General features: G+C 45.5%; 1 protein-coding gene across 4 annotated transcripts; it reads left to right on the top strand.

Moving 5' to 3' along the window:
• Nucleotides 1-176: 176 nt before the first annotated feature.
• On the top strand, nucleotides 177-27,282 carry SLC45A2 (solute carrier family 45 member 2). Of its 4 annotated transcripts, none has more exons than XR_005600429.1 (8): nucleotides 177-624; nucleotides 1,475-1,651; nucleotides 6,993-7,315; nucleotides 11,675-11,818; nucleotides 14,297-14,420; nucleotides 16,160-16,365; nucleotides 24,193-24,312; nucleotides 24,606-24,710. XR_005600429.1 is itself a non-coding variant. In XM_039544699.1 (8 exons), the coding sequence occupies exons 1-8, from the start codon at nucleotides 177-179 to the stop codon at nucleotides 25,592-25,594; spliced, it is 1,596 nt and encodes a 531-aa protein (XP_039400633.1). In that variant the 3' UTR covers nucleotides 25,595-27,282. The 4 variants fall into 4 exon arrangements, 3 of the variants coding, with proteins under 3 accessions (XP_039400633.1, XP_039400632.1, XP_039400631.1); XM_039544699.1 differs by lacking the exon at nucleotides 24,193-24,312 and adding an exon at nucleotides 25,547-27,282 and having other exon boundaries at nucleotides 24,606-24,731; XM_039544698.1 differs by lacking the exon at nucleotides 24,193-24,312 and having other exon boundaries at nucleotides 11,681-11,818; nucleotides 24,606-24,833.
• Nucleotides 27,283-27,645: the final 363 nt, after the last annotated feature.

Below are 27,645 nucleotides of genomic sequence, written 5' to 3'. Positions count from 1 at the left end.
CCATTTCCCCACCTCCCTCCTTTCCTAACTTGTGATCTCAGAGGCAGGAAAGTATGTGAGCCCCTCCTCCATCCCAAACCTTTCCCTCTCAGCATGTGAGCCAGGCTCCCTGTCATCCAGAGCTAGAACAAACCTTCTCTGAGCCACTTCCAGGAACTTCAGGCTTAGCTAGTCCAATGACTTTAACGAAACAGGATTTCAGTGCGGGACTTCCACCACCATCCGAGCTGGGCATTGCTGGCATGGACAGCAGCAGAGGGAAGGAAAAGGCTGTGCTGGAATCCTTGGCAGGGGGAGACCCCTTTGGATCAGTGGAGCCTGTCAAAAAGCCCTCGGGAAGGCTGATTATGCACAGCATGGCCATGCTCGGCCGGGAGTTCTGCTATGCAGTGGAGGCTGCCTTTGTCACACCGGTGCTGCTCAGTGTCGGGTTGCCCGAGAGCCTCTACAGCCTGGTCTGGCTCATCAGCCCCATCCTGGGCTTTGTGCTGCAGCCTGTGGTGGGATCAGCCAGTGACCACTGCACCTCTGGCTGGGGCAAGCGGCGCCCTTACATCCTGGCTCTGGGCATTCTGATGTTGCTGGGGATGGCTTTGTACCTCAATGGGGACATGATGGTCTCAGGTGAGTGAGCTGCACATGGGGAGCTCATCCTGCTTCTTGAACCAGAAAGAAAAGAAGGGTTTTTTGTCTGTAAATAAAGGTGAGAACAGGGACATCACGTTACTTGGTCTCACTGAAAAAGCTGAGGAACAACATGATCTTTTCCAGATTCCACCCTAATGCTGCCTGTTATTTGCCAGCTTGTTCTGTACTCTGTATGTGCGAGTACAATTTATTGTATGTTGGTGCAGTTGTTTCAAAGTTCATCTAAGTAATGTCTAGGCCCAGACAGGTTTAACACATGACTCATTTAATTTGACAGTAGATTTTATTTATATGGTTCAAATCTGGTATCTGCAACTGAATAAATATTGCCCTTCCCCACCTCCCTGCTCCAAAACCTCTAACCAGGGATGGCGTTCATAGCAAAGAAATTAATTATTCATGCATGTGCTTAATTCGGGAACATGTAGTGCTGGTGAATAATAGATAAAAACAACTCCTTGGGGATTATTTTGCTTTGGAAATCTTGAGCAAAACTCCCATAAGAATAACATCCTAGAGACCATTACGTTTCAGCTCAGGCTGTAAGTTATTGAAGTTTAGCAGCCCAGGTGGAAAGCTACCTTTGCTATTATAATGGGTTATTCAGGAAAAGAGTACATTTCTCTAAACCAATGTCTGCGGTGCTGCTAGCTTTCCCTTGAGCTGGGTTAAGTGGGATGTGTGTACCCATATGAAGACATTGTTTGCAGGCACTGAGGGAGAAATAAAGTATCACCACCAGGGTCACCGCTCTGTTGCATTTCGTCTATAAACTACTGCAAAGTAGAGGGCTGTTGCCAGAGTGAGTTTATTTTTCTTTTTGCAGCTTTGATCCCTGAGCGAGGCAAGCAGCGGACCTGGGCTATAGTCATAACCATGCTGGGCGTCGTGCTCTTTGATTTTGCCGCAGACTTTATTGATGGTCCCATCAAAGCATATTTATTTGATGTTTGCTCTCATCAGGATAAAGAGAAGGGTCTTCATTACCATGCTCTCCTCACAGGTAAGCAGGCCCCCTTCTCTCACTCACTGTCTCTGGGAGCAGGGAGTGAGCAGTAGGGTTTTTTCCTCTCACTGCACTTCTAATCTTCTTGAAGGAACTGATCATCTGATCCTATGCCTCAGTCACGAGTGATTGTTGCTGGGCTTTTATTCTGGAAAAGGTCAGCTTGTGACTACCGCTGCAGGGATTCTGCTGCCGAAAGCTCCAGGCATAGACTGAAAATGACATTTGCAAAAATTCCTACCTAGGGTTAAGGGTGTTGAACAAAGTTGCCCAACATTCTCCCTTCCCCACTTTTCAAAAAGACATATTGAGTTTTGCAGCCTGTTTTAATTGCCGCCCCTCCCACCCCCCCCAAGGCAAAAGTTAGTGAATATCATCTGGATTCAGTGCCCAAAGAAGAGAGAAGTAAAGAACAACTGTTGAAAGGAATAACACTCCTTTATTAAAAAGAGAAGGAGAGATGCCTAAGCTGCAAAGATTGGACCCAAATTTCAGTGGTATTCAGATTGGGGCCAACTTGTTATATAGATGTACAGGCCAGGATGAAGTTACTAGAATCATAGAATATCAGGCATGGAAGGGATCTCAGGAGAATATCTAGTCCAACTATTGCTCAAAGCAGGACTATTCCCCAGACCCCCCTCAAGGATTGAGCTCACAACCCTGGGTTTAGCAGGCCAATGCACAAACCACTATGCTGTAGATCCATACATTTTAAGGCCAACTCCAAATTTCCACAAATTTGGGGAGTGTTTGGTTCCAGGGTTTTGGTTCAGTTTGTTACATTTTTATATACTGTGTGAAATTCACTCATGTTGCAGAAGGACGGGGCAAGGCTCTCTGTTTCCCTTAAGTCTCATGTTGAGGATACACAGGAGATCACAGAAAGTTGCCTGCACTAAAAGGGTCTCCAGCTAGTCCTGGCTAGGCCAATATGGAAGGGCTATGATAGGAGCTGACCAGATGGTCTGTGGCATCTATCATTGTTGTTCAATTCCTGAGGATGGAATAGTGGCTACTAGCAAAGATCCTGTGCCTGGAGCCCTGGCCCCTACTTGCGGGACTTTCATGCCCACCTACATTTTATTCTCATAGAGCCTGATTACTCAGGCTTTTTGCAAATTAAGTTAATTTCATCCATTACACATACCTAGATAGAAACTGTTTGACAAAGAGCACAAGTGTTAGTTATGTGCAAATGAAGATGTGAGTCTCTGTAGCATGTACACTAAATGCATCCCGCCCTCTTTGAGGTTGTTTTTTCATATGATGACCCAATAAGGACCTAATTGCCAAATGCTGAGTTGAGCAGCTGCAAGTCTCATTTGTGAGTGTCACTGATCTGTGATGAAACAGACTCCAAATATTAATCTTATGCAATGCTGCACAAGAGGAAGGACCATTTTCCTCAAAAAGACATTCTCAGTGTAATCATTATTATTATCGTCCATGATATGTCATGTGTCCAGAAGTATTTTCGGCTCAGATCAAGCAAGGATGCAGCCCTTGTGCCGAAAGGCACGCAGTCTAAAGTCAACATAATACAATGAATAAGGGTCATAATCAGTCAAGGGCGGGAAAGGAAGGACAATGGTACCAGGCATGTGCACATCCTGTTGGTTCTGTAACTTTTTGTTGTTGGTAGTGGTATTGCCTTACTCCTCCTCATTTCTCCTAGGCAAGAGGGCAGGTATAGTTCCTGCTTCTGCAACTTGCTCCATGTATGTGGATCCTTGCACCCATGCAGAGCCCCACTGAAGTTAATAGGGTGCCATGTAGGCATTTACCTGTGCTACTGATAACACTGGACAGTACTAAAAAATAAGAGAATTTTAAAAATTCAAGGTAACTCCTGATCCTCTTGAAGTCAGCAGTAGCTTTGCTGTTGCCTTCAATGGAGACAGGATTTCATTCTCAATGTACTTTACACTGCTTATGCTATTTATTTATCTTTAGCCTTTTTCTCTTCTGGGACAATGAAAATCATTGTAGTCATTTTCACTTTTTGTTGATAGTCCCTTTACTTTTTGGTATCAGCACTAACATGTTTGGGATGTGAGGCCTGCAAAAGAATGTTTATCTGTTTAAAAACTAGTTTCCTTAGGAATTTTTTCCCAAGGCAATATTCCTACTGATCTTAGGTTTTTCTGAAAGCTTGATTTACAAAAATCTAAACTGCAGACAGTACTAATATAAATCAAATAATTACATTCTGTGAAGCTTCTCATCTTCAGAGCACACTACAAACATTAACTGGTTCATGGAGACTCACTCATTACTAGGTATTGTCGCAGGAAAACATTTTTTATTTTTTTTTAATTGAAATTGTTTAACACAAAACTAGAGGAAAAGAAAATTCTACTTGGGATTTTAGCAGCCTCAAAAGAAAATACACTCCCATCACACTACTCGCAAAGGATTGCACACTAACGTAACAGTATGCGAATTTAAAAATTTATTTTTTCATTTTACAGTTTCTTTGCACTCCTGCTTTTTCATTTTTGGTGAAATCTCTAGATTATTTTTTCTAACTTGAGTAGAGCAGGAGAAACCCCATATATTACAATATCTAGCATGTCGGAATATTGTAACAGTTCCTGAGTTGGTGCATATTGGTGTCTTTTCTCTCTCTGGTTCAGATTAGTTAATATACATGTACTAACTCATATTAGTCAGAATTATTCACAGGAATGAGATCTGCAGGACTCAATTTTGGTATTAGAGACAGACAGATTTCTAATTCCTCAATCATGATTAGGTTGAGATATTACAGTATAAGATTGATCACAAGTCTAAATACAGTCTCCCTTCTCCCAACCAGGAGTGTGTGTGGGGGGGGGGAATTAGTTAACTCAAAATGGTCATTTGTTCTTAGTAAAGTAAACACAATGTGCCTAACATTGATTCCTTTTAACTGTGCATGGAATTGCTGACTAAAAAAAGGAAGGAGTGTTAATTAATGAATGGAAAAGCAGAACAGGCATCAGAGAACATTAAACATCCCTGCTGTTTCATACTTTTCTGTGGATATGGAATGAAAACATCTTCTACTCTCTCAGTATATATGGCAAAGATTAGTATGAATAATCTCTGGACCAGCATTTTTTCCTCTAATGTTACTGTATCTCTAGACACACAGTTACATGCCCTGTATCAGGTCTGAATCCATTTAAAAAAGGGTAGATACACAAATAGATATGAAAGCCCTAAGCCTGCATTGGGATCTGCTTCGATCTGACTCCTCCTATGTGGAGTCCCAATAAGCTCAATAGGACTCTCATACGGGCAAAGGAGCCTCTGACTGGATCCTGATGAAGAATCCAGTGTAGATACATTAGAAAGGAAGGGGAGGGGGGCGGGTTTCCAAAGTGGAAAGAACTAAATTTAAATCATGTAGTGCATTTAGCAATCAAAGACATTTATATATGTGAAAAGGGACTAGCAGAGTCTCAGGACCCCATCCTGAAAATAACTGAAGACAAATAATGCAAGAACTTGAACTCCATAGGCAGTGGAGGGCTTGTTTTTTACAACCATGGAGGAAGGGTAAGTTGGAGATTAGGGAATGGAACTGGGGCTCAGGAGGCAGGCATTCTATTCCTGGCACTGTCACATGTTCCTGGGTGACATGCCTGTGCCTCAATTTCTTCACGTGTACCTACCTTAACCCCTAGCCTAAGGGGTTAAGGCTAAATTCATTTATGTTTACGAATGCATTGAAATTCTCAGAAGGAAGGTCCTTAGAGAAGTGAAAATGTAATTTATCTGCTTGTGGTTTGAACCTAGCACCTTCAGTGCTTAACATAAGTCTCCATTGCTTGAAGTTGGTTTAATTTCTTGTTGTTCTTCTACAGGTGAAATTCTGGCCTCACTGAAGTCAATGGCAAAACTCACACTGACTTCAGCAGGGCCAGGATTTCACTCAATGTGTCCATCTCTGTTAGTGTTACCACATTAGCTCCAGAAGAGGCAGTTCTTGATTTTAGCGCTGAAGATCTAGGTTTCAAACCCGGCTGCTGTCCCAATTACGTCATCTTATTTATTTCAATAAAAATCAAAAACTGAAAGGGAGACTGAATGCACAGGTAGATCTAAGTGCCTGCGTGCCACAGGGCATGGAGTAGCAGCTTTTAATGGGTGGTTTTTGTTTTCCCCTTTGGTGGCTGTGTGGTGTGACTGCCTGTGTGGTAGCAAAATGCAGTGGAAGGAAGCGGCTGCTGGAGCAACAATTGATTATTAAAAACATATCCTCGCACTTCTGCAACTAACTCACCGTTTAGGAATGCGATGGATACAATGCTCATTGTGGTAGTATTAGATTTAACTCAGATCATGGCACTTTCAGTCTAGAGGCCAGGCACTGAGTGGACCATAGGGGATGAACTCCCACCTCAGCCTCTTGAAATGGTCCCTCCAAATCAGGCTTGAAGAACATTGGGGTGGGGTGTGACGGAGCCTGCACTGCTGTAGTCCATGCTGCACTGCTCATGGGAGGACTTTGTACCCCAGGGCTGTCAATCCAGCATCTCTTATGAACAATAAATTCAATCATTTCATTATTAAAAACAACAAGCAGCTAGTGTGTAAGCACTTGGATTTTTATATCCAGACGAATTAGAATTTAGGAAGCTGTTTCATGTCATGACTTGATAACTATCTATGCCAAGGTATGAATAGGTCCAGAGCCCGTGGCCATGTGGTTGCGGTCTCTGGCGGTCACCCCGCCTCATGGTTGTAGCCTCTGGTGGTCACCCCACCTAGCAGTTATGCTGGGGGAAGTAGGGGAACCTGGATCCTCCTGCTCCACCAGGTTCCAATCCAGGGCCTTGTGAGGCCTGTCCTGTGCCTCTCACTCTGGGGTGCCTTCCTAGGTCACTTCCTAGCTCCCCCTTCCCTGCAGCAGGCTGCAGTTTGTCCTGGCAAACGTCGTGTCCTACCTCCTGGGTTGCCCACGTATCTCCGGCCCATAAGAGCTACTGCTCCCTGACGCTCCTCCTTCTGGTCTGGGTCTGGCTGCGTCATCCTCCAGAGCTGGTCCTTCCCCCTGCCCTCTCTGTCCCCAACTGAGTTGGCTGGCTCCCCTTTAAATCTGCTCGGCACTGATGGAGGAGTGGGGCTTCCTAAGCCCAGAACTGCCCTTGAATCCTTTGCTGTCCCATCAGGGGTTTATACACCCAGTCACACAGGGATTCACTAAAAACTCTAATTTCTTGTGACGCTGGGAATTCCCTCATAGATATTGTGACATCTTAATAATTCTTCAGTAACTTACTGGGGGTTGGGTTTTTGTTTTGTTTTGAATAAATGTCAGTGGAGTTTTCTTTCTTTCTCTCTCCAGGTCTGGGTGGTGCCCTGGGTTACCTAACAGGTGCTATGGATTGGGGGAATTCTGTACTAGGAAGATTTTTGGGATCGGAATTCCAGGTGATGTTCATCATTGCGGCTTTGGTTTTCCTAATCTGTCTTACTGTACACTTGTGCAGCATTCCCGAAGCCCCTCTCAGAGATGACAATACAGAAACTAAGCTCTTGCTGAAAGTGGATGGATCCTCCAAGTATGGTTCCATCGAGAGCGTCAACAATGGTTATTTAAAACCAGGATATGCTGAAAAAAAGACTTTATCTGAGTTGGGGAAATCCACCGAAACACCACAGACACAGGTAATTGTTTTGTAGCCTGTAACATTCCATTTGGGGCAGGTCATAGCTCCAGTCCTGGAGCCTATGATGCAATTGCATCTGATGTGATGTGATCAGCTAGACCCTCAAGTTCTCTGGAAAAGTAACATGAAAGCAGTAACATTCTTCTAGGGATAGTTACTTTTCTTCAGTTTGTCATTGGCCAGATTGGTGAAAACTACAGGACAGGCAGCATTGTTTAGTGCTTATAGAAGGCAACTGAGGAGCAGAAAATCTGGGTTTTCTATTCTAGACTCCTCCATAGATTCATTATATAAGCTCGGGCAAGTTTCTTAGCCACTGTTTCCCAATATTTCCCCAGTTGGGGTTAGCAGCATACCACTTTGTAATGAGCTTTAACACCATATTGTGTAGAAAGAATGAGAAACCCAGCTGCCCTCCGATACATATGAACAGCTCTCGTTGAAGTCAGTGGCACATACGCATGTAAGCTCCAAAGGCAAAATATCAGTGTTCACTGCTCTAAGTATGGTATTTAGATCTTGGAAAAGCAAATCCTGACAATGCTGTTTTTGTTTTAATTGCTTCTTAATCAGATACGCCAACTGTGAGTCAGTGATAAATGACTGGCTGCTGTGTTTTGTTATTTAAGGGCTTCATATCTATAATTTCTCCAGTGTTCCCCAGGTGGGAGCGGGCGAAACGTTGTAAATTGGCACATGCATTTTGTACGTTCCATTGAGGCATTTTTTTTCAAGCCAAGGCAACTTGGAAAATCGCTGAGGTGATTCTCTCTGAAAAACATGGGAACATTGTATCTCTAGCATAATGCTAGCCAAGTGAAATAGGCAGCCTTTTGTTTTTGCTGTTATGTTGACTAGAAGTGTTCAGAATCCTCATTGCATTGTTGTGGTATCCTAGGAAAATGAAATGCTAATCTATGTGTTTGGTTCCTAACCACGAGTAATGAGCTAGTGAGTTGCTTGTTTTGTTTCCCTTATGTGCAAGTGTCTCTGATTTAAATCTTTGGAAACTATCTAAACCCTGTAGCCAAAATGTTCAGATATGGGTGCTTAAAGTTAGGCACCTAAATCCTCATTTAGGTTCCTAGATAAGAGTGGCTGATTTTAGGGGTGTGTGTGTATTCTGCTAGAGGCCCCATTGTGCTAGGAACTGTACAAACATAGAATGGATGATAGGCACTGCTTAGAGGGAAGACAAAAAGAAAGAGACAAACAACAATTTGTCAGAATTATGGAACTTATACATTACAATTTCCCCCTGCCATCCCCTCAGCCCAGCTGCAGCAGCCAACATCCTTCACCACCATTGCTCACCAGGAGTGCCCTTCCTCGGATTGTTCAAGGTGCCAAACACCCACCACTCCCTTTGGCCACAGAAGTTCTCAGAAAGGGAGATTTATTAAGAACAGAGAAAGCAGGTCACATAAGAACATGATAAGCAGGTGGCATAATACAACTATCCTCTCACTGAACAAGCTAATGCCATTGAATCAATCACACATGATACTTCAGAAACCCCAGCCTGTCTTTTCTTGCTGTTCCACTAGCTTCCTCTCTAACCTTTTGGTTGAGCAACTTGCCAGAGACTGGTATTGAGGGTCTTGTGTCTCTCAGTGTCATCTTTTTTTCCTCCACCTGACTTGTAGCATTCTTATGCATCTCATGTTTCTTTGATGTGCCTGGCTTAGCAGTATCAGTCCAGACACCCTCGCCTTGCCACAAACGTGTGTACCACTCCAGTGCCTCCCTAGAGACACATCTTCTGTCTGTCTCATGCCATATCCACTGAATGTTTTCCACATTCATTTACTACGACTGCTAAACCACTTAGGTTCCTATTGTTCTGTCTGCCTTTTATATTTTATTTCCAAACAAGCACCCCTTCAACTCATATTTGTTCTAGTCTAAGGATTACGTTCTTGCATATTTATTGTCTCGGCAAGAGGTATACCTGAAGCCAGGCTGGTCTGTCTTCAATGAGACAGGCTTGAATTATTTTTGCAGTTCCCTCTTAAACTGATTTCTGTCCTGTATCAAGTATAAATTGACGTTGTTGAAAGCTTCTGTGAAAATTTGAGAGAGTTCAACACCGACCCTTGAACGACACTAAAAAAAACCCTACGTTTACAAAATCAGAAATACTATATGAACTAAAAAAGCACTTGCAAATTGCTTTAGAAAGACCTTTCACTAAAAGAGAAGCGGTTCTGTTAACATAATTTTTGAAAAAAACATATGATTGTGCTTTTTAAGTGCTACCAGTGAATTAGCTAATCTAATTAATGCCAGTGTGTTGTTCCAAGATTAGATACCTTAAAAGCAATCATAGATTTTCAGTGTGTATTATAAATCTTTTGACTAAACTCTTGGTTCTTTGTTGTGATTGAGTTGTTATAATATGAATAGATATCTGGACTAAATGCTTGTCCTCTAACATGTTGCCAGATCGTTTAGGGCCTGATTCTGTACCCCTTAGCCATATTGAGTAGCACTTATCCCCATGATAATCCCATTGATTTCAAATTGATTTCATTGAGAGCTGCTGGGTGCTTGGAAAACAGGTCACTTTTAGGTGCATGTGATGGGGGCCCCACGGCTCCTGTCCTTTTTGCTTTGCACAGACTGCTCAGAGACCTTCTCTCTTGTAGATACCCCCGTGCAGTTTATTTAGTGTTTTACTCCACCACTTTTCACATACTACTGTGGCCACTGTATTTTACAATGTTATCCAGCTTTGCTGACCCTTTTGCACAAGGTGGGGGAGAGGGGAAGATGTCTCCTCCCCAAGAACTCCCACTTGCCTGCCTCCCCACCCACCCGTTCACATGAAAGGGCAGATTTTGGCCCACTTAAGTTTTTTAATTAGCTACAAAGATTTCAGGAGAAGCACAAGTGAGAGAAAGTTTATTTTAGCCAAACCTAATTGCCTAACCTCGGGCTGTTTGGTAAATTCCTGGGGTTTTTTATTTAATGCCCACCAATACTGTGCTCTGCACTGTACAAACAAATAAGCCATGGTACCAATGCCTAATAATATAAAGTCTATTTCAGATTCACATAAAACAGTTCTTGTGTGTAGACTGTAAGAAAACCTCTTTGTAACTGGTCTTGTAGTTATGGCATTGGACTGGGACTCAGGAGGTCTGGGGTCAATTCAAGCTTTGCCACAAACTGTGTGTGAGCTTGGGCCAGTCATTTAATCTCTCTATGCCCCAATTCTCCGTCTGTCAAATGGGGATGATGGTATTTCTTTCTCCCACCATTTGTCACCTCTTGTCTATTTGGAGCTAAATTTTGACATCTATGCTGAGTAGTATCTTACTCCTTGGGTAGTTCTATTGATTTCAATGGGATTATTTTTGATGTAAGGCACTACTCAACACAAATAAGGATAACACAGTCCGGCCTTGTGTTGTAGGCTCTTCAGGGCAGGGACTTGTTCTCATTGTGCACTTGTACAGTGCGTAGATCCTTGATCTCAGTTGAGGCCCCCAGGTGCCACTGTAGTACAAATAAATAGAGCTGTTCAGAAAAATGTTCCTTTCCCCCATGGGACATTTTGAGTTTTGGGGAAAATATTTTGGCCAAACCCAAAATATTTAAATTTTGAACTGCCACCACGGTGCCTCATGGGCACTGTAATTCAGGTGTCCTGTGCTCTCATTGTTTTCTATATGCCAAGCTCCCTGGCTATACTGCATGTCCCATGAGGTACCATGGTGTCACCTCATAGTGAGGTGGTATATAAAGGCAATGTGGCAGCAATGTGTGATGGGAGCTGAAGTCTGGGTGGGGAGACCAGCCCACAGAGGAGAATGAGAACATGAGGCACCTGAACTACGACTCCCATGAGGCACCACTATAGCATTTCACAATAGAAATATTTTGATTTTCAGATTAAACATTTCATTTTCTGCTATTCATTTTTTCTATGAAACAATTGAATTCTGACACTTTGTGAAAAATTCCATTTAGTCGAAAACCCAATCTTCTGCTGAAAAAAACAGTTTGACAGAAAATTTGGAAATAAATAGTAATATGAATATCAAGAAAATCTGCACTGTATTGAGCTGATCCAGCTCCCATCAAAGTCATTGTGAGTCTATCCACTGACTTCATTAAATGCCAGCTAACCAATGCAGTAGTTCTGCTGATACCAAATAGAAAAGAAAGGTACAAATATGTAGTTACTGAACCTAACAAAGGGACTGTCAAGACTGCAGTGACTCTTCCTAGTGACATAAACAGAAAAGGCCTAGAACTAAAAAAAGCTGAAATCTTGCTGACCCGCTGTTAGCTGTTTGCTTAGTTTTCAAAGCAGCAACGCTGTTGTTTGTTGTTAATTGCTTCCTTCCAGGTTCAGACACGGATGACACTTAAATGCCTTCTGAAGGAACTTTTAAGTATGCCTTCCCACTATCGCTGTCTGTGCATCAGCCACCTCATCGGGTGGACAGCTTTCCTTTCCAACATGCTCTTCTTCACTGACTTCATGGGACAGGTAAGAGATGCACACATCTCCTCACGTACCCCAAAAGTAATCTTCTCGTGGGATTGTTTTAAGCACTTGCCAATGCTGTGACAATGATGTTGGGGTCAGTAACTGCTAGGACAGCTGACTGAGAGTTTTGTAAAGGACAGATGAATGCCCTCAGGTCCTCATTATCGAGCTAGATCTGTTGGGTAGCGGAGGCGGGGAAAGCCCTCCTGCCTTTTGATGTACATTTGGCTGAAAGAGATAAAATAATTATTTTAATCATGCTTCCTGGGACTTTCAAGGACATCTATCCCCATTTAACTATTTAGAACAAAGCACAGAGATCTGCGGCAAACACACCAGTGCTCTGCTTTGGCTGTACGGCTGCTCATTGAAAGTGTACTAATTAAAGACCTGCTGCTGCTTTGGAATAGGCTCTGCTGTGGCGCACTGGAGTAGTAGTCACCATGTGCACCCTTCATCTGGAAGCATAACAGAAAAGCTTCCCTAGGGCAATTCAACCCTGTGCAACTCAGCCCTCTTGCCCCCTTTATGAACAGGCTTCCCCTTCCATGTCCTCTAGACTGTGCTGTGGTGCCTTCTCTGGAGCATGCCATCAGCTCCTTGCCATCAGTGATTCCTTCCCTTCAGGGCCCCTGAAGCTCTCCCTTCCTCCAAGCAGCTTCCAAACCAGGGGCTCCCCATGCTCTACCCTACCTGTGTGGTTCTCCCGTCTTCTTGCCTCTCTGGCCCCAGCTGCTTCTTTTCAGTCAGGCTCCTGACTACATCCCCAGCAGCTGCTGTCCTTCCCAACACCTCCCACCCAGCAGCCTGCTTTCTTCTGTCCCTCAACCATTTGCTAGGTGCCACTAGGGGAGCGGGAGTGTGTGTTTCCCAGGGAGTGTGCATGGGAATATATGGCAGTGTGGGAGAGAATGGGTGAGAGGTGACATGAGAGAATAAGTCTGACAGAGAATGAATGGAAGGAAGAGTGTATGCGTGAGTGTAAGGATGAGTCTGAGGGTTTGGCTACACTGTACAGCGCTGGGAGTTAAAGCTGTCTTCGTACAGCTGTGTAGGGAAAGCGCTGGTGTGTGGCCACACTGACAGCTACCAGCGCACTGTCGTGGCCACATTTGCAGCATTTGCAGCGGTGCTGGGAGTGGTGCATTATGGGCAGCTATCCCAGCGTACAAGTGGCTGCAATGTGCTTTTCAAAAGACGGGGGTGGGGTGGAGTGTGACAGGGAGCGTGGGGGAGACAGAGAGAGTGGATTTTTGGAGCTGACACAGTGTCAGTTCCCTGCCTTGCAATTTCTAAGGACTTGAAGATACACAGCACCAACCTTCAATCATTTTAAAAGTTTCAACCCCTTCCCCCACCCCTCTCTTATTCACTAAATGCAAATAGCCTTCAGACCAGATAAGCTGCTGCTCCAAAATGGGCCTCCCCTCCCCCACTCCGGGCTGCTTCTCTCCTCAAGCAAACATTCCAAAGGGATCCCCCTCCCTGCCTCTGCTCGAGCAAACAGTAGCTGTGTTTGTTTTTTTAGATAAGCAGCTCCGGGAGCCCCGAGTTCACAACAAAACAAAGAGAGGCATCACAACAAAACAAAGAGTGTTATCTTTACTTAAAAAGCATTATGGGAAGGTTCCGGAGGTCAGTTACAGCATAGTAAGATTTATCACTGTTTACACTGGCACCCCAGCGCTGCAAGAGCAGCGCTATAGTCGTTATTCCCCAGGCACAGGTGAAGTACAGCCAGCGCTGTAGCCAGGGAGATACAGCGCTGTATGTGCCTTGCCAGTGTGGACGGGGAGTAAGTTACAGCGCTGTAAAGCCACCACCAGCGCTGCAACTCTCAAGTGTAGCCAAGCCCTTAGAGAAAGAATGAATGACTGCGGCAGAGTGAGAGGGACTGAGAATGACTGACAGTAGGCAAGGGACGGGGGAGAGGTGGTTGAAAAAAGGGAGGGATAGGTTGGGATGAGAGGAGAGGAGGAGGACAAGGAAGAAAGGAAGCAAAAGGCAAAGTGAGAAAAAGGAGAAAACAGAACCCTAGAGAATGGATAATCTGGAGAGAAGAGAAGGGCAACAAGAAGGGTGGGACGCAAGGCAAGTGTGAGAGGGACTGTGGGGAGCTAGCTGAGGGAGATAAACAGGGAAAAGGGAAAGGAACTTGAAAAGAGGGAGAGAGAGATGGTGGGAATCTGGGAGGGAGGGAGGGAGGGAGAGTCCCAGTGGGTGAGAAGAGGCAAGAACAGGTTAGAAAATAATAAAGAGGGAGGGAAACAGAAAATGGAAGTGAGAGGGGAGAGAAGAAAAGAAAAATGAAGTCCATGGTCGTGCACAGCTTGAGGGTTACAGAGAGTTGTGTAATTGGTCTCTAGTTCTCTCCCCACCGGAAGGATATTGGGTCCTACACTGGGAAATCTGGTTCCTGTGGATGTGAGACTCTATGTGAATGCAGAGCACTCCCCTGCACTTTGTGGTGTGTTTCAGATAGTATACCACGGAAATCCTTACGCGCCACATAACTCCACAGCTTACCTTACCTATGAAAGAGGAGTCGAGATTGGATGTTGGGGCATGTGCATCAATGCAATTTCTTCATCGCTCTATTCCTGTAAGTACCCGGGAATGTACGCTGGCACTGTGTTTTAGAATGGGTTTGATACTGTATGTCGTTTCCCATGTTTTAAAAAACAAAAAAAATCTACGGTGTGCAGTGCTGTTGTAGCTGTGTTGGTCCTAGGACCAGGGGCGGCGCTAGGATTTGCGGTGCCCCAAGCAGGGCGGCACGCTGTGGGGGGCGCTCTGGCGGTCGCCGGTCCCGCGGCTCCAATGGACCTCCCGCTGTCATGCCTGCGGATGCTCCACTGGAGCCGCGGGACCAGCGGACCCTCCGCAGGCACGCCTGCGGGAGGTCCACCGGAGCCGCCTGCTGCCCTCCCGCGGGACGCCGCCCCAAGCGCGCGCTTGGCACACTGGGGTTTGGAGCCGGCCCTTCCCAGGACATTAGAGAGACAAGGTGGGTGAGGTGATATCTTTTATTGGACCAACTTCTGTCGATGAGAGAGACTATTTACTGGTTTTTAATATTAAAAACCTTTCAGAGATGTTACAAGGACCAGATCCACAAAGGGACCTTGGCGTGGCAATGCCTAACTTTTGGGCATCTAGCAAATCACAGGAACAAAAATGGGATCCACAAAGCCTGAGCCTGATGTGCAGACTCCCTATACAATGAATGGGGAGAGATAGGTGCCTTAAATTGTGGTTCAAAACAGCCAGCACACTAGGTGGGGAGCCACCTTAGCTAGCTAATGGGAGATGCTGACAAGAAGGGGTCCTCACCTTTCTCTCAGAGATAGGCACCTGGTCCATGATTGGGACCCTCCTCTCTTAAAGTCAGGTGGCTTATGCACCTAACTCCACAGAAGGAGGGAGGGTGGTGCTGTTGCTACCCACTTTATAACTTTCAGCCTAGGGATGGGGAAGACTCAGGTTCAATCCCCTTTTCTGCCTAAGGCAGAGAAAGGATCTGAACAGGGGTCTCCGACCTCTCAAGAGAAGCGCTCTAATTACAGGGCTATGAGCTATTCTGATGTGGGGCATCCTCTTTCTCTCAAGTTTGAAGCTGTGCCTACCCTTTGTGCTCTGAGCTCAAGTTTTCGTTCCATTGCAGCAGGACTACTCAGGAAGTGAGGTACTATTTAACAGGAGAGGTGGCCCATAAGTATTAAAAATGACCCCAAAGGCGAATGCTGGAGGTAGAATGGATTTGCTGGGGATAGTTCTAAGGTTCTGTTTCACCTAACAGTCCTGCAGCTGTGGCCCATCTCTTCATGGCCTCTCCCCACCTGTGCTCCTCACAAGAGAAAGTCATCACAGTGTATTGCAAGACCTTGCGATAAAAATGAATCTTGCCTTGCAATATCATTGTGTAAATGTGTTAGCTCAGGGCCAAAAATCTGCTTATTAGCCCATGGCATGGTGATAAGGGAATAATATATAAAAAGCCGTTCAAAAAGCTTTCACTTTCTCTGTAGGCAGAAAAGTGAGTAGACTTTTGGAGGGCTGAGCTATGCATCTAATAAAAAGGCCTTATTGTAATCTTGTGTAGATCCTTTCCTTTTGGCTCTCAATCACAGATATTTGTGCAATACCTCCTTCAACTCCAACAGGAATGTCTAAAACTGATGTCAAATGCTCTGGATGTCAAACAGTGGATCTATTTGTCTTCATCCCAGCTTGTCAAAGAGATTCTCTTATAATTGAATGCTCAAAAGAAATACTATTGCAATTACTAGGTTGGGTTATGTTTAGTCTCAACAGTTTCTCCCCCCCCCTTTCTTTTCACAGACTTGCAGAAAGCTCTTCTGCCTTATATCGGATTAAAGGGACTTTATTTCATTGGATACCTGCTTTTTGGGATAGGCACTGGGTTTATTGGACTGTTTCCCAAGGTATATTCTACTCTGGCTCTGTGCTCGCTCTTTGGAGTCATGTCCAGCACGCTGTACACTGTCCCGTTCAACCTCATTGCAGAATATCACAGGGAGGAAGAGGTGAGTTTAATGTCTAGGTAAAGAAGGAATTGGTATTTGCCTTGTTTTGTTTTGTCCATTTTAACTGGAGAAGGGGATTTATTTTCATTTCAGAGTATTTGTGGCAGCACAGTGCCATGGGGGGAGGTGGAGTTTCAAATGTACGGAGCTTCAAGAGTGTGGTGATAAACAATGCTAATATTGCAAATCATTTGTCATTATAAAGCACTTTTCACCTGAGATCTCAAAGAACTTGAGAAACATAAATGAAGCTTGTGCCAACCTTGTGAGAGAGGTAAGGACAGAATCAGTTTAGGGAACTGTGGCACAGAGGCTAAGTCCTGCAAGTCACTCAACTCAGGCAAACCCATGTGTCTGCGTGGAACCCCACTGACGCCAGTGGGTTTCTGCAAAGGGTGTTTGTCATGTTGTGGGGTGCAATCCAGACTAGTGAGGGATTATGTCACTGCCGGCCCTGTAATCCTGGGTGCCTTAAATGGTCTGCTGCCGTGGCTCCCAGCATGGTCACCAATAGGCAGCAGACAAGCATTGCACTGAGTGTCTGTGTATTAAGCAGCTCCGGTTCAGCAACCCTAATTCCAGTAGCCTACTATCCTCTGGTCTCCACCAGCCTTGGTCACTACTAGCCAAGTGACTCCAACACACTCCCAGTCCCGACTTTGCAGAGCACGGGGAAATGTCCAGCCCTTTCCTGGACCATTCCGAGAAATATTAAGGTTCATTTGCTCCTCTAAAGTGACAAACTGCCCAGCTTATCACTTTAACTGGAGTTAACAATCACTTCGATTCACACAAAACACTGGGTTGGCTTAGGTTACAAGTAAAACAAGTTTATTAACGAAAGGAGATAAGATTTTAAGTGATACCAAGTAGAAGGAATAAAGTTAGAAAGGGTTACAAATGAACTAAAGTGCTGTGCTGTGGCCAGCAGTTGGAAGCTGTGAGCTTCTAACCAAGGTTTGAAATCTAGAAGCCTCTGTTCATTGGCTGAGCCTTAGTCAGAGGGTGGGGCTGTCAGGAAGGCTGGGGCTTTATAAAGCAGTGAGCAAGCAACCAGGGAGCTTTGCAAACAGGGGCCGCTAACAGTGAGTTTCGAGAGGGAGTTGGGAAAGGCAGTGGGAAGGGAGTGTGGTACACTTGCCATTCTTTAAAACCTTTAACCTAAACTATAATCAAAACTTCTTGATTTAAACAAAACCCCTCTCATTAACCTAGGTAGCTGTAGGAGACAATGCAGGCAGAAGCCCAGCAGCAGAGTGGGGGCTATCCAGTTTATTGTGCTGAATGCAGCATGCAGGGGCGGCTCCAGGCCCCAGCACGCCAAGCGCGTGCTTGGGGCGGCAAGCCCCGGGGCGTGCTCTGCCGGCGCCGTGAGGGCGGTAGGCAGGCTGCCCTCGGCCAGGGGCGGCTCTAGGCACCAGCAAAGCAAGCACCTGCTTGGGGCAGCCCATTTGCAGGGGCGGCAGGGATCCAGCATGGGAGCTGAGAACCAACAGGGGGCTCTGGGAGCTGTAGTTCCTTGGTTAGCTCCCTGCCTATAGAGCCAGCCCTGGAGCAGGGAAAGAACTGAGGCCACATAGGTAGTGGAAATATAACCTACAAGCTGTAGGTCCATCTTGTGCTTTAACCACTAGACTACGCTTCCTCATGAGCAGGAGGGGGAAACATTCAGCATTCTGAGAAAGGCATTTGTTTATCATCACGTGTTGTTTTTTAAACCCAGGTGTGGTACATATTTGAACAGTGTTTAGCACAAAGGGGCTCCACTCTCTGATTGGGGCTCCCAGAACTGCTATCATACCAATCAATAATCATATACAACATACATAATCGGTTTTACAAGCTAGGTCTGTGCACAGCTCTGTTCCTGCAAGCAAGACTGAGGGCCAGATCCTCATCTTGTATAAATCAGTGAAGCTCTATTTACTTCAGTGGAGCTGGGCCAGTGTACACTAGCTGAGGATGCAGCTGAGTCCCTGCAGTATATAACCAAAACATGTAAGGAAATGTAAGTAGCTTAGTTAACTAAAAGTATTATACAAATGATTTGTTAAGTGGAATTTTATGCACTTCAGCATTAAATTATCTGAATAAAAAAAATAAGGTATTTGTTATGCTAAAATAGAGATTTATAGGAAAATGAACCAGCCTGTAGTGATATAATGATTGTCCTGCCAGATCAAATTTAGCCTTGCATTCTGCTCTGAGAGTGGTAGCACCAAATAATTTAGAGGAAGGTACAAGAAATCCCATAGTGGACAATTATGGCATCCCCGCCATGGGTGACAATTCTTCCTGACCTCTGTGAGAGGCTCATGCCTTGAAGCATGTGTCTCATCTCTTTAAAAACTGCTTTTATTCTGTATAGTATAAGCTTCTCATTATCCATACAAATGTTTGGAATCTGTATGCAAGCCTGCACAGTGGGAAATACAATTCCAAAAGAAAACCTTGAAAGGACTTCATTTCTTATGCTCAATTATGTCATCTTACTCTGCACAGCATGTGCCTCATGTCATGTAAGATAAGGTCTTAAGCTCTTTAAAGGAAAGTTATCTCAAGTGTCTTAAGTTATTGAGAGACTCTGAAACATGAAAGATGAATAAGAATTTGGAAGACTTGATCTTTAGAAAAGTTTTCAATATAGGCTGGAACTGGAAACTTTGGGGAGATGAATAAATGAAATGCGAGCAAAGCGAATCATTATACAGTATATATGGCTGCAAGCAGTGCGTAGCTAGATTGAGTCAGTGAGAGAACAGCTACTATAAGAGCTATAAGAGCAAGTGAAACTGCAACCTGACACTTGAAAGATGACTTACAGAAAGCTCTTATTCCAATGAATCCTTGAAGGGTATTTTTAATGTGGTGGAACATTTCCCAGAATTGACTTTTAATTTTGCCAGTTAATTTCTCTGTTCTTGGCAGTGCAGATCAGTTGTCACTAAGTATTTTAGAAAGACTTAATAAGGGATGGGGATGAATCACAAAGCTAAATTTTGGGGGAGGAGAGGAAAGGGAAACTGAACCCAAAGTTTCAGGTTAGTCCATTATGGTGATAGGAATGAGATGCATAATGCAAATCTGGCTCTGGGCAGGTTCAGGGATGCTGGATTCAGACCCATCTGTCACTAGATGTAGCTGAGTTAAAAGTTGTGTAAGTGGAAATGTGTAGTTCATATTTAATAAGCCAATGTCCTCAGAGAGATAATCAGAAGAGAACCAGTTGCTTCTGCTTTGATGCCTGCTTCTTGATTAACTCTGTTGGATGGTATGGTTTCACCAGTTCTGACACTAACAAAGTTAGTTTTAATCTCAAACCTTCTAAAATATGCAAGATAGAGTAACGAAAAAGCATCTCATAGTTGGCTGTATTTGTTCAAAAACTGATGTACCTGTCTTTGGAACCGTAGGCACATCATGGGAATAAGCACTGCCCAGTAAAACATTCACCATTTCAATAAAAACTATGATTTGAGTCCAGAATCCCCCAGATGACTTGCTTTTTGCATGACGTAGTCAAAAATAAATGTGGTTGGATCATGTTATTCAAGAAAGGCATAGAACAAAGCTCAGACCTTTTTAATCAATGGGCTTTCTGTGAAAACGGAACTGCACCAGGATGTAAACTATTGGCCTCTCAATTCCACTTGCGTATTGAGCACAAAGCTCACTTGTTCCCTGTTATTTGAGTACGGTTATCTGTAGCTGATATGGAAGACACGTGTAGTGCTGAGAGTCACAGCCCCTAACTTTAGATGGGAATGAATGAGGAGGAGGAAGAGGTGGTGATGCCCACCCTATAACCCAGTGGTTTGAGCACTCGAGAATAATTCTCTCTGGCCCAATTACTATTTAAGTATTTATCCACAGTCATTGGGCTGGAGCGCAAGCAATTGAGGGAATGATTCTGTAGCCTGGTGGTTAGGACACCTATGTAGGAGACCCTGGGTCTAGTCCCTCTGCTCCAATCACTATTTAATCCAAAGTGGAGAGGAGAGACTGGGGCAGTTGCACTTTAGACTCTCCCAGAACTCACTGGTTTGAGCATGCTCCTGAGAGGTGAGAGACCCACTGTGCTCCAATCCCCTTTTCCCTTCTGACAGAGGTGGCGGATTGAACTGGGTCTTCCACATTCCAGGCCAGTGCTTTATCCAGTGGGCTAAAAGTTATACGGTGCCCCCCCTTCACCCACTCCCTCAATTTAGAATGGGATCTGATCTGGTAGGCATGCTCAGAGGCCGCTGACAGAATTGGGCCCTGCTCCTCACTTAGATGGCCAAATGTGCCTTTCTTCCCCTGGTCTGTGAATCGCTCTGGAGCAGTGGCCCCCAACCTTTTTGGCTGGCGGGCGCCAGCCGAAGGACCACTGTGGCGGTGGAGCACCCGCCGAAATGCTGCCAAATTTCGGCGGCATTTCAGCAGCGACGTCTCTCGATGACATTGCTTGCCGTCGACAAGCGACGTCATCGAGAGGCATCCCCGCCGAAATTCGGGAGCGACGCTACTCGATGACATCAGTTGTCGACGGCGAGCGGCGTCATCGAGAGGCGTCCCCGCTGAAATTCGGGAGCAACGCCTATCGATGACGTCACTTGTTGACGGCAAGCGGCATCATCGAGAGGCGTCCCCGCCAAAATGCCGCTGCGGCATTTCGGCGGGTGCTGTCCTGGGGGCCAGGACGTGGGCGCATGAAGATGCCCCCGCGGGCGCCATGGCACCCGTAGGCACCGCGTTGGGGACCCCTATTCTAGAGCGTAGGTGGGAGATAGGCATCTGGGCATTTAGCATGGGGCAGCAGCGCACATGTCCAAAATGTAGTATCTAGGGAACTTTGGCAGTGGAAAGTTAGGCACCAAATGAGTGTAGGCACTTACAGGGATAGGCGGCAACCAAGTGGGAGGCAGGGGCGGCTCTAGGCACCAGCAAAGCAAGCACCTGCTTGGGGCAGCCCATTTGCAGAGGTGGCAGGGATCGAGAATGGGAGCTGAGAACCAAGAGGGGGCTCTGGGAGCTGTAGTTCCTTGGTTAGCTTCCTGCCTATAGAGCCAGCCCTGGAGCAAGGAAAGAACTACATTTCCCAGCATTCCTTTGGCCACCACCAACTGGAATGGAAGGAGGGGGACCTCATGTGGCAGCGTGCTGTGAGTGGAGAGTTGCACTGGGAATGGCAGGGAGACCATATTTTAACATTCCAAAAACAGGACACTCCACGGGGAACGAAGCCCCACCCTGCCACCATCAACTCCCTCTGACTGCCCCCCACAGAATCCCCAACCCATCCAACCCCCGTCCCTGATCACCCCTCCCAGGACCCCTGCCCCTAACTTCCCCTTAGGACCCCCCCCCCGATCTGAGCCTCCCTTCTCCTTGTCCCCCACTGCCCCTCCTGAGACCCCCAACTTCCTCTCAGGACCCCACCCCTACCTGTCCCTTGACAAACCCCTGGGACTCCCATGCCTATCCAACTGCTGCCTGTCCCCTGACTGCCCCCCCGAACCCCTGAGACATCCAACCCCCCCTTCTCCCAGCCCCTGACTGCCCCCCTGAACCTCCGCCCCATCCAACCCTCCCTGTCCCTTGACTGCCCCCGCCGGAACTCCCTACCCCTTCTCCAACCCCCCAGCCCCCTTACCATGCCACTCAGACCAGCGAGTCTGGCTCCGCGCAGCGCCAGACACACTGCTGCATACATGCTGCTGTGCTCCCCGCCAGAGCCCACAGCCCCCACCCCCCCACACCCAGCACCTGCCTTCCAGATTTGAACACCTCAAAATTCAGGAGTGCTAAAGTTCGGTTTGGGCAGCTGTTACTTAATTTCTCCCAAATCAAATATACTGATCCACTGTAACTTGCTGTTGAAAAAGTAGGATAAAATTGAGCAAGAAATGCTTCCCATTGGTATTAGGACTGGAACTGCTATTTTCAACAGCCATTGCCTTTTGTTTGTTTGTTTGTTTGTTTGTTTGTTTGTTTGTTTGTTTGTTTAAAAGGAAGACAGTGATATTGCATTGGCAAATTCCCCATAGAAAGAAAGAGTGGAACGAAAGAATAATAAAGGCACCTCAACTTTTCCTCATTTATGGAGGACAGTCTTATAATATGTATCCAGATATCCTCCAATCACACAAGCTGAAAATTGTTCCACTTTACTGCAGCTTTGTAACCATATGGGAACCAATCCTGTCTGTGTTTTGTGCACATCCAAAATTCCTGCTGAATGACTTGCCCTGGGAGCAAGTTACCAGTGACCCAGGGCTGCGGCGGAAGGAGGGTGCAAGTGTGGGGGGGAGAGCCCAGGGCTGGGGTGGCAGGAGGTGTGCGGGGGGCCCTGGTGGGGAAGGGGAGAGCCCAGGGCTGGGGCGGCAGAGGGGTGGGGAGGACCCTGGTGGGGGGAAAAGGGGGAAGCCCAGCACTGGGGCAGCAGGGGGTGTGGGTGCGGGGAGGAGAGCCCAGGGGTGGGGCAGCAGGGGGGTGCAGGGGGAAGCCCAGGGCCGGGATGAGGGGCAGACAAAATTTTTTTTGCTTGGGGCGGCAAAAAACCTAGAGCCGGCCCTCGTGGGAGGGCCAAGTCACCTCTACAGTGGGAATAGGCTGAAGAGTGTTGTGGGGAAACTGAGTCTGACCCTCCCCACAAGAGGGCTCTCCAGGATGATGAGTTATGTAGCAATTTCCCACCATTTTTTTTTTAAATTGAGTCTGAGTAGCATTTTGAAATACAATATGAACAGCACTTAAAGAAATCAACAAACATACTTAACAGCACAGGGCGTTGTGTTCCCTGAGCTGGCTGCCTACCCACCACAAAGCACTGAAACTCTCCTTATCTCTTGCTCTTTGATCTCGCAGTGAGTGCTTACCACAAATCCTTTGTGTTTGGGAGTCTGCAAGAGGGGCAAAGTGAATCTATAAATTATCACTTAATTTTAGTTTCACAAAGAGAAGCAGAACAATTCGGTCACGATGCAGTCCACACATGAGAATTAAGACAAATCTTGTGTTTTGCTACTTAGAAATAAATGGATTTTATGGTTTTGAACCAGCTGTTTGACCCCCAGCGTTGATAACAGTATTTGTTATGCAGAAGATTTCTAGACTATAGATAGTTTTCAGATATGATGGGCTAAATCCAGCCTTGTGCTATGCTGGTGTACTGCAGGAGAAGGTAGGATGGCTGCTGTTCAGCATTAAGCACCAACTAGTGGCACGGTGAGGTTGTGGTATGGACTGCTCAGAGACCCACCAAAGTGCACTCCTCACCATGGTACCCCATTACAAGAGATCCTGGGGTGTGTGTGTGTGTGTATGGGTAGGATTCCTGTTGCTTAGGATACCTCACCTGATGCAAGTAAGGCTGTTGTTTTGACACTGAAACTTTTAAATAGGTTGGGGCCTAGTCTAGATATCCCTCTCTCCCATATTTTTACTGTGACTGCTGTGATCAGCCCAGTAAGCAGGGTAGTCTTGGTGCTTGGTTAGGGTGACCAGACAGCAAATGTGAAAAATTGGGACGGGGGTAAGGGGTAATAGGAGCCTATATAAGAAAAAGACCCAAAAATCGGGACTGTCCCTATAAAATCAGGACATCTGGTCACCCTATGCATGGTCTTCTACGGTGGAATTCTCTTCCTGGCTTGGTTTGCCAGAGGCTGAATCTGCTGACCTTCAAGTCATGCTGCAATGTCCATTTTCCCCTCAGGCTGAGCGTGGCTATAGAGGAAGATGTGTTGGGAGAGCATAATGGGACGGTTGAGGGTTGTGTGGGGATTTGGAGAGTTTGTCATTGTTTGTAAGGACTGTATCTGAATGATTGTTTTCATTCTGTAGCTACTACACATGCATCCAGAGCATGGGACTAGCACATCTTAGACACCAGAAGACTAAAGAGGGAGCAAGCAAGCCAGCATCCATTCCTGGCAGCAGCTATCTCACGATCTGGCAATAGCTGTATGTAGTACAATAATTTCCCTTCAGAACACTGTAGTCTGGTGGTTAGAGCACTGATGTGAGACTCAAGACATAGGTTCTATTCCTGATTCTGCTGCTGGGTGACCTTAGGCAAGTCATTTTGCTGCTCTGTGCCTCCGTTTCCCCACCTGTAAAATGGGGAGAGTGACAGTGACTGCCTTTGTAAAGCATTTTGAAATCTACTGATGAAAAATTCTATACAAGAGCTAGGTATTATTATGTATTAATCAGTTGTCTCATTTGATTGGGTTTCATTTTATGCTTATTTGCAGAGTCAAAAGGAGCAGAATGGAAGAGAAGCTGAGGCCACTGGAAGAGGGAAGGGAATTGACTGCGCGGCTCTCACTTGCATGGTGCAGCTGGCACAGATCATTGTTGGAGTGGGCCTGGGGTTCTTGGTCAGTGCTGCGGGCAGTGTAATCGTGGTTGTGATTTGTGCATCTGCTGTGGCATTAACAGGCTGTTGCTTTGTTGCTTTTTTTGTTCGGTATGTGGAATAGAACCGTGCATAAATGAAGGAAGAAATCCCCATGGGAACATTGTCATTCTTGATCTGTATCCACTGGGTGCAGTTTCTACACTGATATTTTTATAGCATGCTCTTCTTTCATTGGCTAGAGTGGTTACAATTCCAGGGCATTATTTCTCCACAGAGTGGAAATACGTGGTAAAATTGGTGGCCTCACTTCTCAGGCTGTAAGATCTCTCCATGACTTTCCTTCCTCTGCCCCAATTTTGTGTTAACATGTAAGCCACTTTCATACATGGCAGTGTAATGCTCTTCATCATTAGTGGTAATGCTCATCATTAGCCAAGCTGGAGAAGAGAAGAGAAGAGAAGAGATGAAATGTGTGGCAAAAAGAATGTATCCAGTAAGAGTGAAAGCTGGGTTACTGATCCCAAATTCCAAGGAGGTACTTTTAAGATGGGGGTTCTTAACCTGGGGTTGTGGTCCCAAGGAGGTGTCAAGGAGTCACACCCAGTGCTCAATTTGTTTCAGGCTGAGCCCTGACACCTCTAGGCTTGGCAGTTCATAGCCCCGGCACCTCTAGGCTTGGCAGTTCATAGCCCCGGCACCTCTAGGCTTGGCAGTTCTTGGCACATCAGTTATGAAAGTTAAAAAAAAATTGCTTGAGCTCCAGCACCTAATTGCTTGAGCCCCAGGACCTTCATTAGAGATTAAGCACTGGTCACAACCACTGTGTCTTTTCAGTATTGCCAAATGGGACAGGGGTTCCGGCTAGATGAGGAGCAGGCGTAGTATGGAAAAGTGGATCCTGGTGTGGAAAAGGTTGAGAAGTCCTGCTTTAAGGTATATCCCACTACTGGACAGCTTTATGTGGTATGTTGTGCTTATATAAATGTGAAAGAAAAACATAGAACAAGATTTTCAAACATGGATGCCTAGAGATGAGCTCCTAAGTCCATATTGAGGCACCTAAATAGGGAGTTGGTGGGAAGCTGTTGGGAGTTGAGCATCTTTGAAAATCTAGTCCCTTGTTTAAATGTCTAAAATTAGGCACCTATTTTTAAAAAATCTTGGCCAAAAATTCTAAAATTTGTGAGCCACCTAAAATGTTCAAATTGAGTTATATAGTACTTACCTTAACTGAAGGAATTCAGACCTGTTTGCTCTCCTCTTTTGCACAGAAGAATCTAACTTGATCAAATTCTTGTTTTGCTTCTTTCACAGCATTCGACAGAATATTATTGTAACTTAATTCAGTTCCACAAAGTGTTACCATGAATTGTTCTATATCCACATGTCAAACCAATATATGAAATCCTATAGGCAAACCAGTCTACTTTTATTTGAGTACAGAGCTTGCATCTTTATTTTCATTAAAACACCAGAATTTGTTACAGGGAGCTTCTGAATCATTCCATCTAGATTCAAGTCAGTTTCAAATTGGACCATAAAAGGTTAAGATTAAAGATATCTGAATGAGCTTTAGAGACCTGATTCTGTATTCCTGACTAACTGGAGTCAAGTTTGGGATACTTAAGAAATACTGGACCAGACCTGTTATTAAGTTGTATTCCTGGATAAAATGTATCCAAAAGGAGCATTGAGCTGCTTGCTTCCAAAGTGCAGCATTTGTTTTTAAAGTGAAGTGTCTTTATTTGTGGTGTGCATCTCAGCCACTGAGAAAGTAGTGTAGGACCTGTCCTTGGAGCAGAAGACTGTCTAGAATGGCATGTGGGCAGTTGACTGAGTGGGACTTTGATACCCCAGAAAGGGAAGACTATACAGGGAGCTGGCCAGAGGGCTGAGACCTGAAGAGAGAGAGCTGCGAGTCCTGAAGAGCAAGGGGTAGGGGGGAGGTGGTGTGAACAATGGTTGGAAGAGGGGCGTCGGACCTGAGTGGAGCTAAATCCTGGATCTAGCCACTAGGAGGCACCCAACAGTAAGCCCTTGGAGGTCAATTATCAAACATGTTTCCTTGACGACATTTGGGACTTCAGTGAAGACTCATACTGGGGAATTCCCGTCTCAGTCCTTGGGCATCTGCATAGTGTACCTTCCCCCCACCCCCAACATTGTTCTTATCCCTCCTGAAAGCACAGCTCATGACAAACCCCCCACATTGCATTGCTGCCCGTTAACCTCTCTCCCTTTTTACCTCTGCTGTGTGACTATGGAGAGAGAACACCAGTGAAATCAGGCTGGGGGGCTCAAAGGGTGGCTTGTCAGCTCTGCAGCATGTTCTCCCCTCCCACCAGATCTTCCTGAAGTCCATTTACCAATGCTGTTTTGCATTTGTGCTCCCATAGCCAGGGATGGGACAGAAATTAAAACACATCCTCTACTTCTTTAAGACTCCAGAATAATATTTCTGCAGAAGTGTCTCCTACACAAAAAGGCGTCCACCCAAAAATACAAATATCCTGATTAGAAAAATGGAAAAATTCCAGGTGTGTGCATCTTGTGGAAAAACACCTTTTAAATGGCACCAAAACCAATCTTAAATATTACAGGTCCTAAGCAGGAAACAAAGGTTCGCTTCAGCACTTTGAAAATGTTACACATATTGAACATGTTCACTGTAGTACCATTCGTTTCAAGGGTTCCACCAATTCTGCCCTTTTAATTTTATTTCAATGAATGGACCAAGCTATAAATAGCATCAGTTACTGCATTTAATAGCAGACTGATGGGTGCTTTTAACTGAATAACATGGGCTATGAGGTCAAGAAGACATTGAGCTTGGTACTGGTCATCTAGTTTTACCCCAATATAAATAGGCTCCAATATATCAAGACCTGATGTAGAGTATAACCAAATAGAGTGAGTGAGAGAGAGAGAGAGAG

The sequence above is a fragment of the Mauremys reevesii genome, linkage group 6 (assembly GCF_016161935.1).
Source record: "Mauremys reevesii isolate NIE-2019 linkage group 6, ASM1616193v1, whole genome shotgun sequence".
NCBI classification, from domain to species: Eukaryota; Metazoa; Chordata; order Testudines; family Geoemydidae; genus Mauremys; species Mauremys reevesii.
The sequence above is the reverse complement of the archived record's forward strand: the minus strand, read 5'-3'. Positions and strand labels throughout refer to the sequence as shown.

Bases quoted from the DNA above. Each gene is read 5' to 3' on its own strand.
- SLC45A2 (XM_039544697.1), top strand. From the start codon at position 177: ATGACTTTAACGAAACAGGATTTCAGTGCGGGACTTCCACCACCATCC. The intron at 625-1,474 runs GTGAGTGAGCTG...TTCTTTTTGCAG, and splicing joins TGGGGACATGATGGTCTCAG to CTTTGATCCCTGAGCGAGGC. The intron at 11,819-14,296 runs GTAAGAGATGCA...GGTGTGTTTCAG, and splicing joins TCACTGACTTCATGGGACAG to ATAGTATACCACGGAAATCC.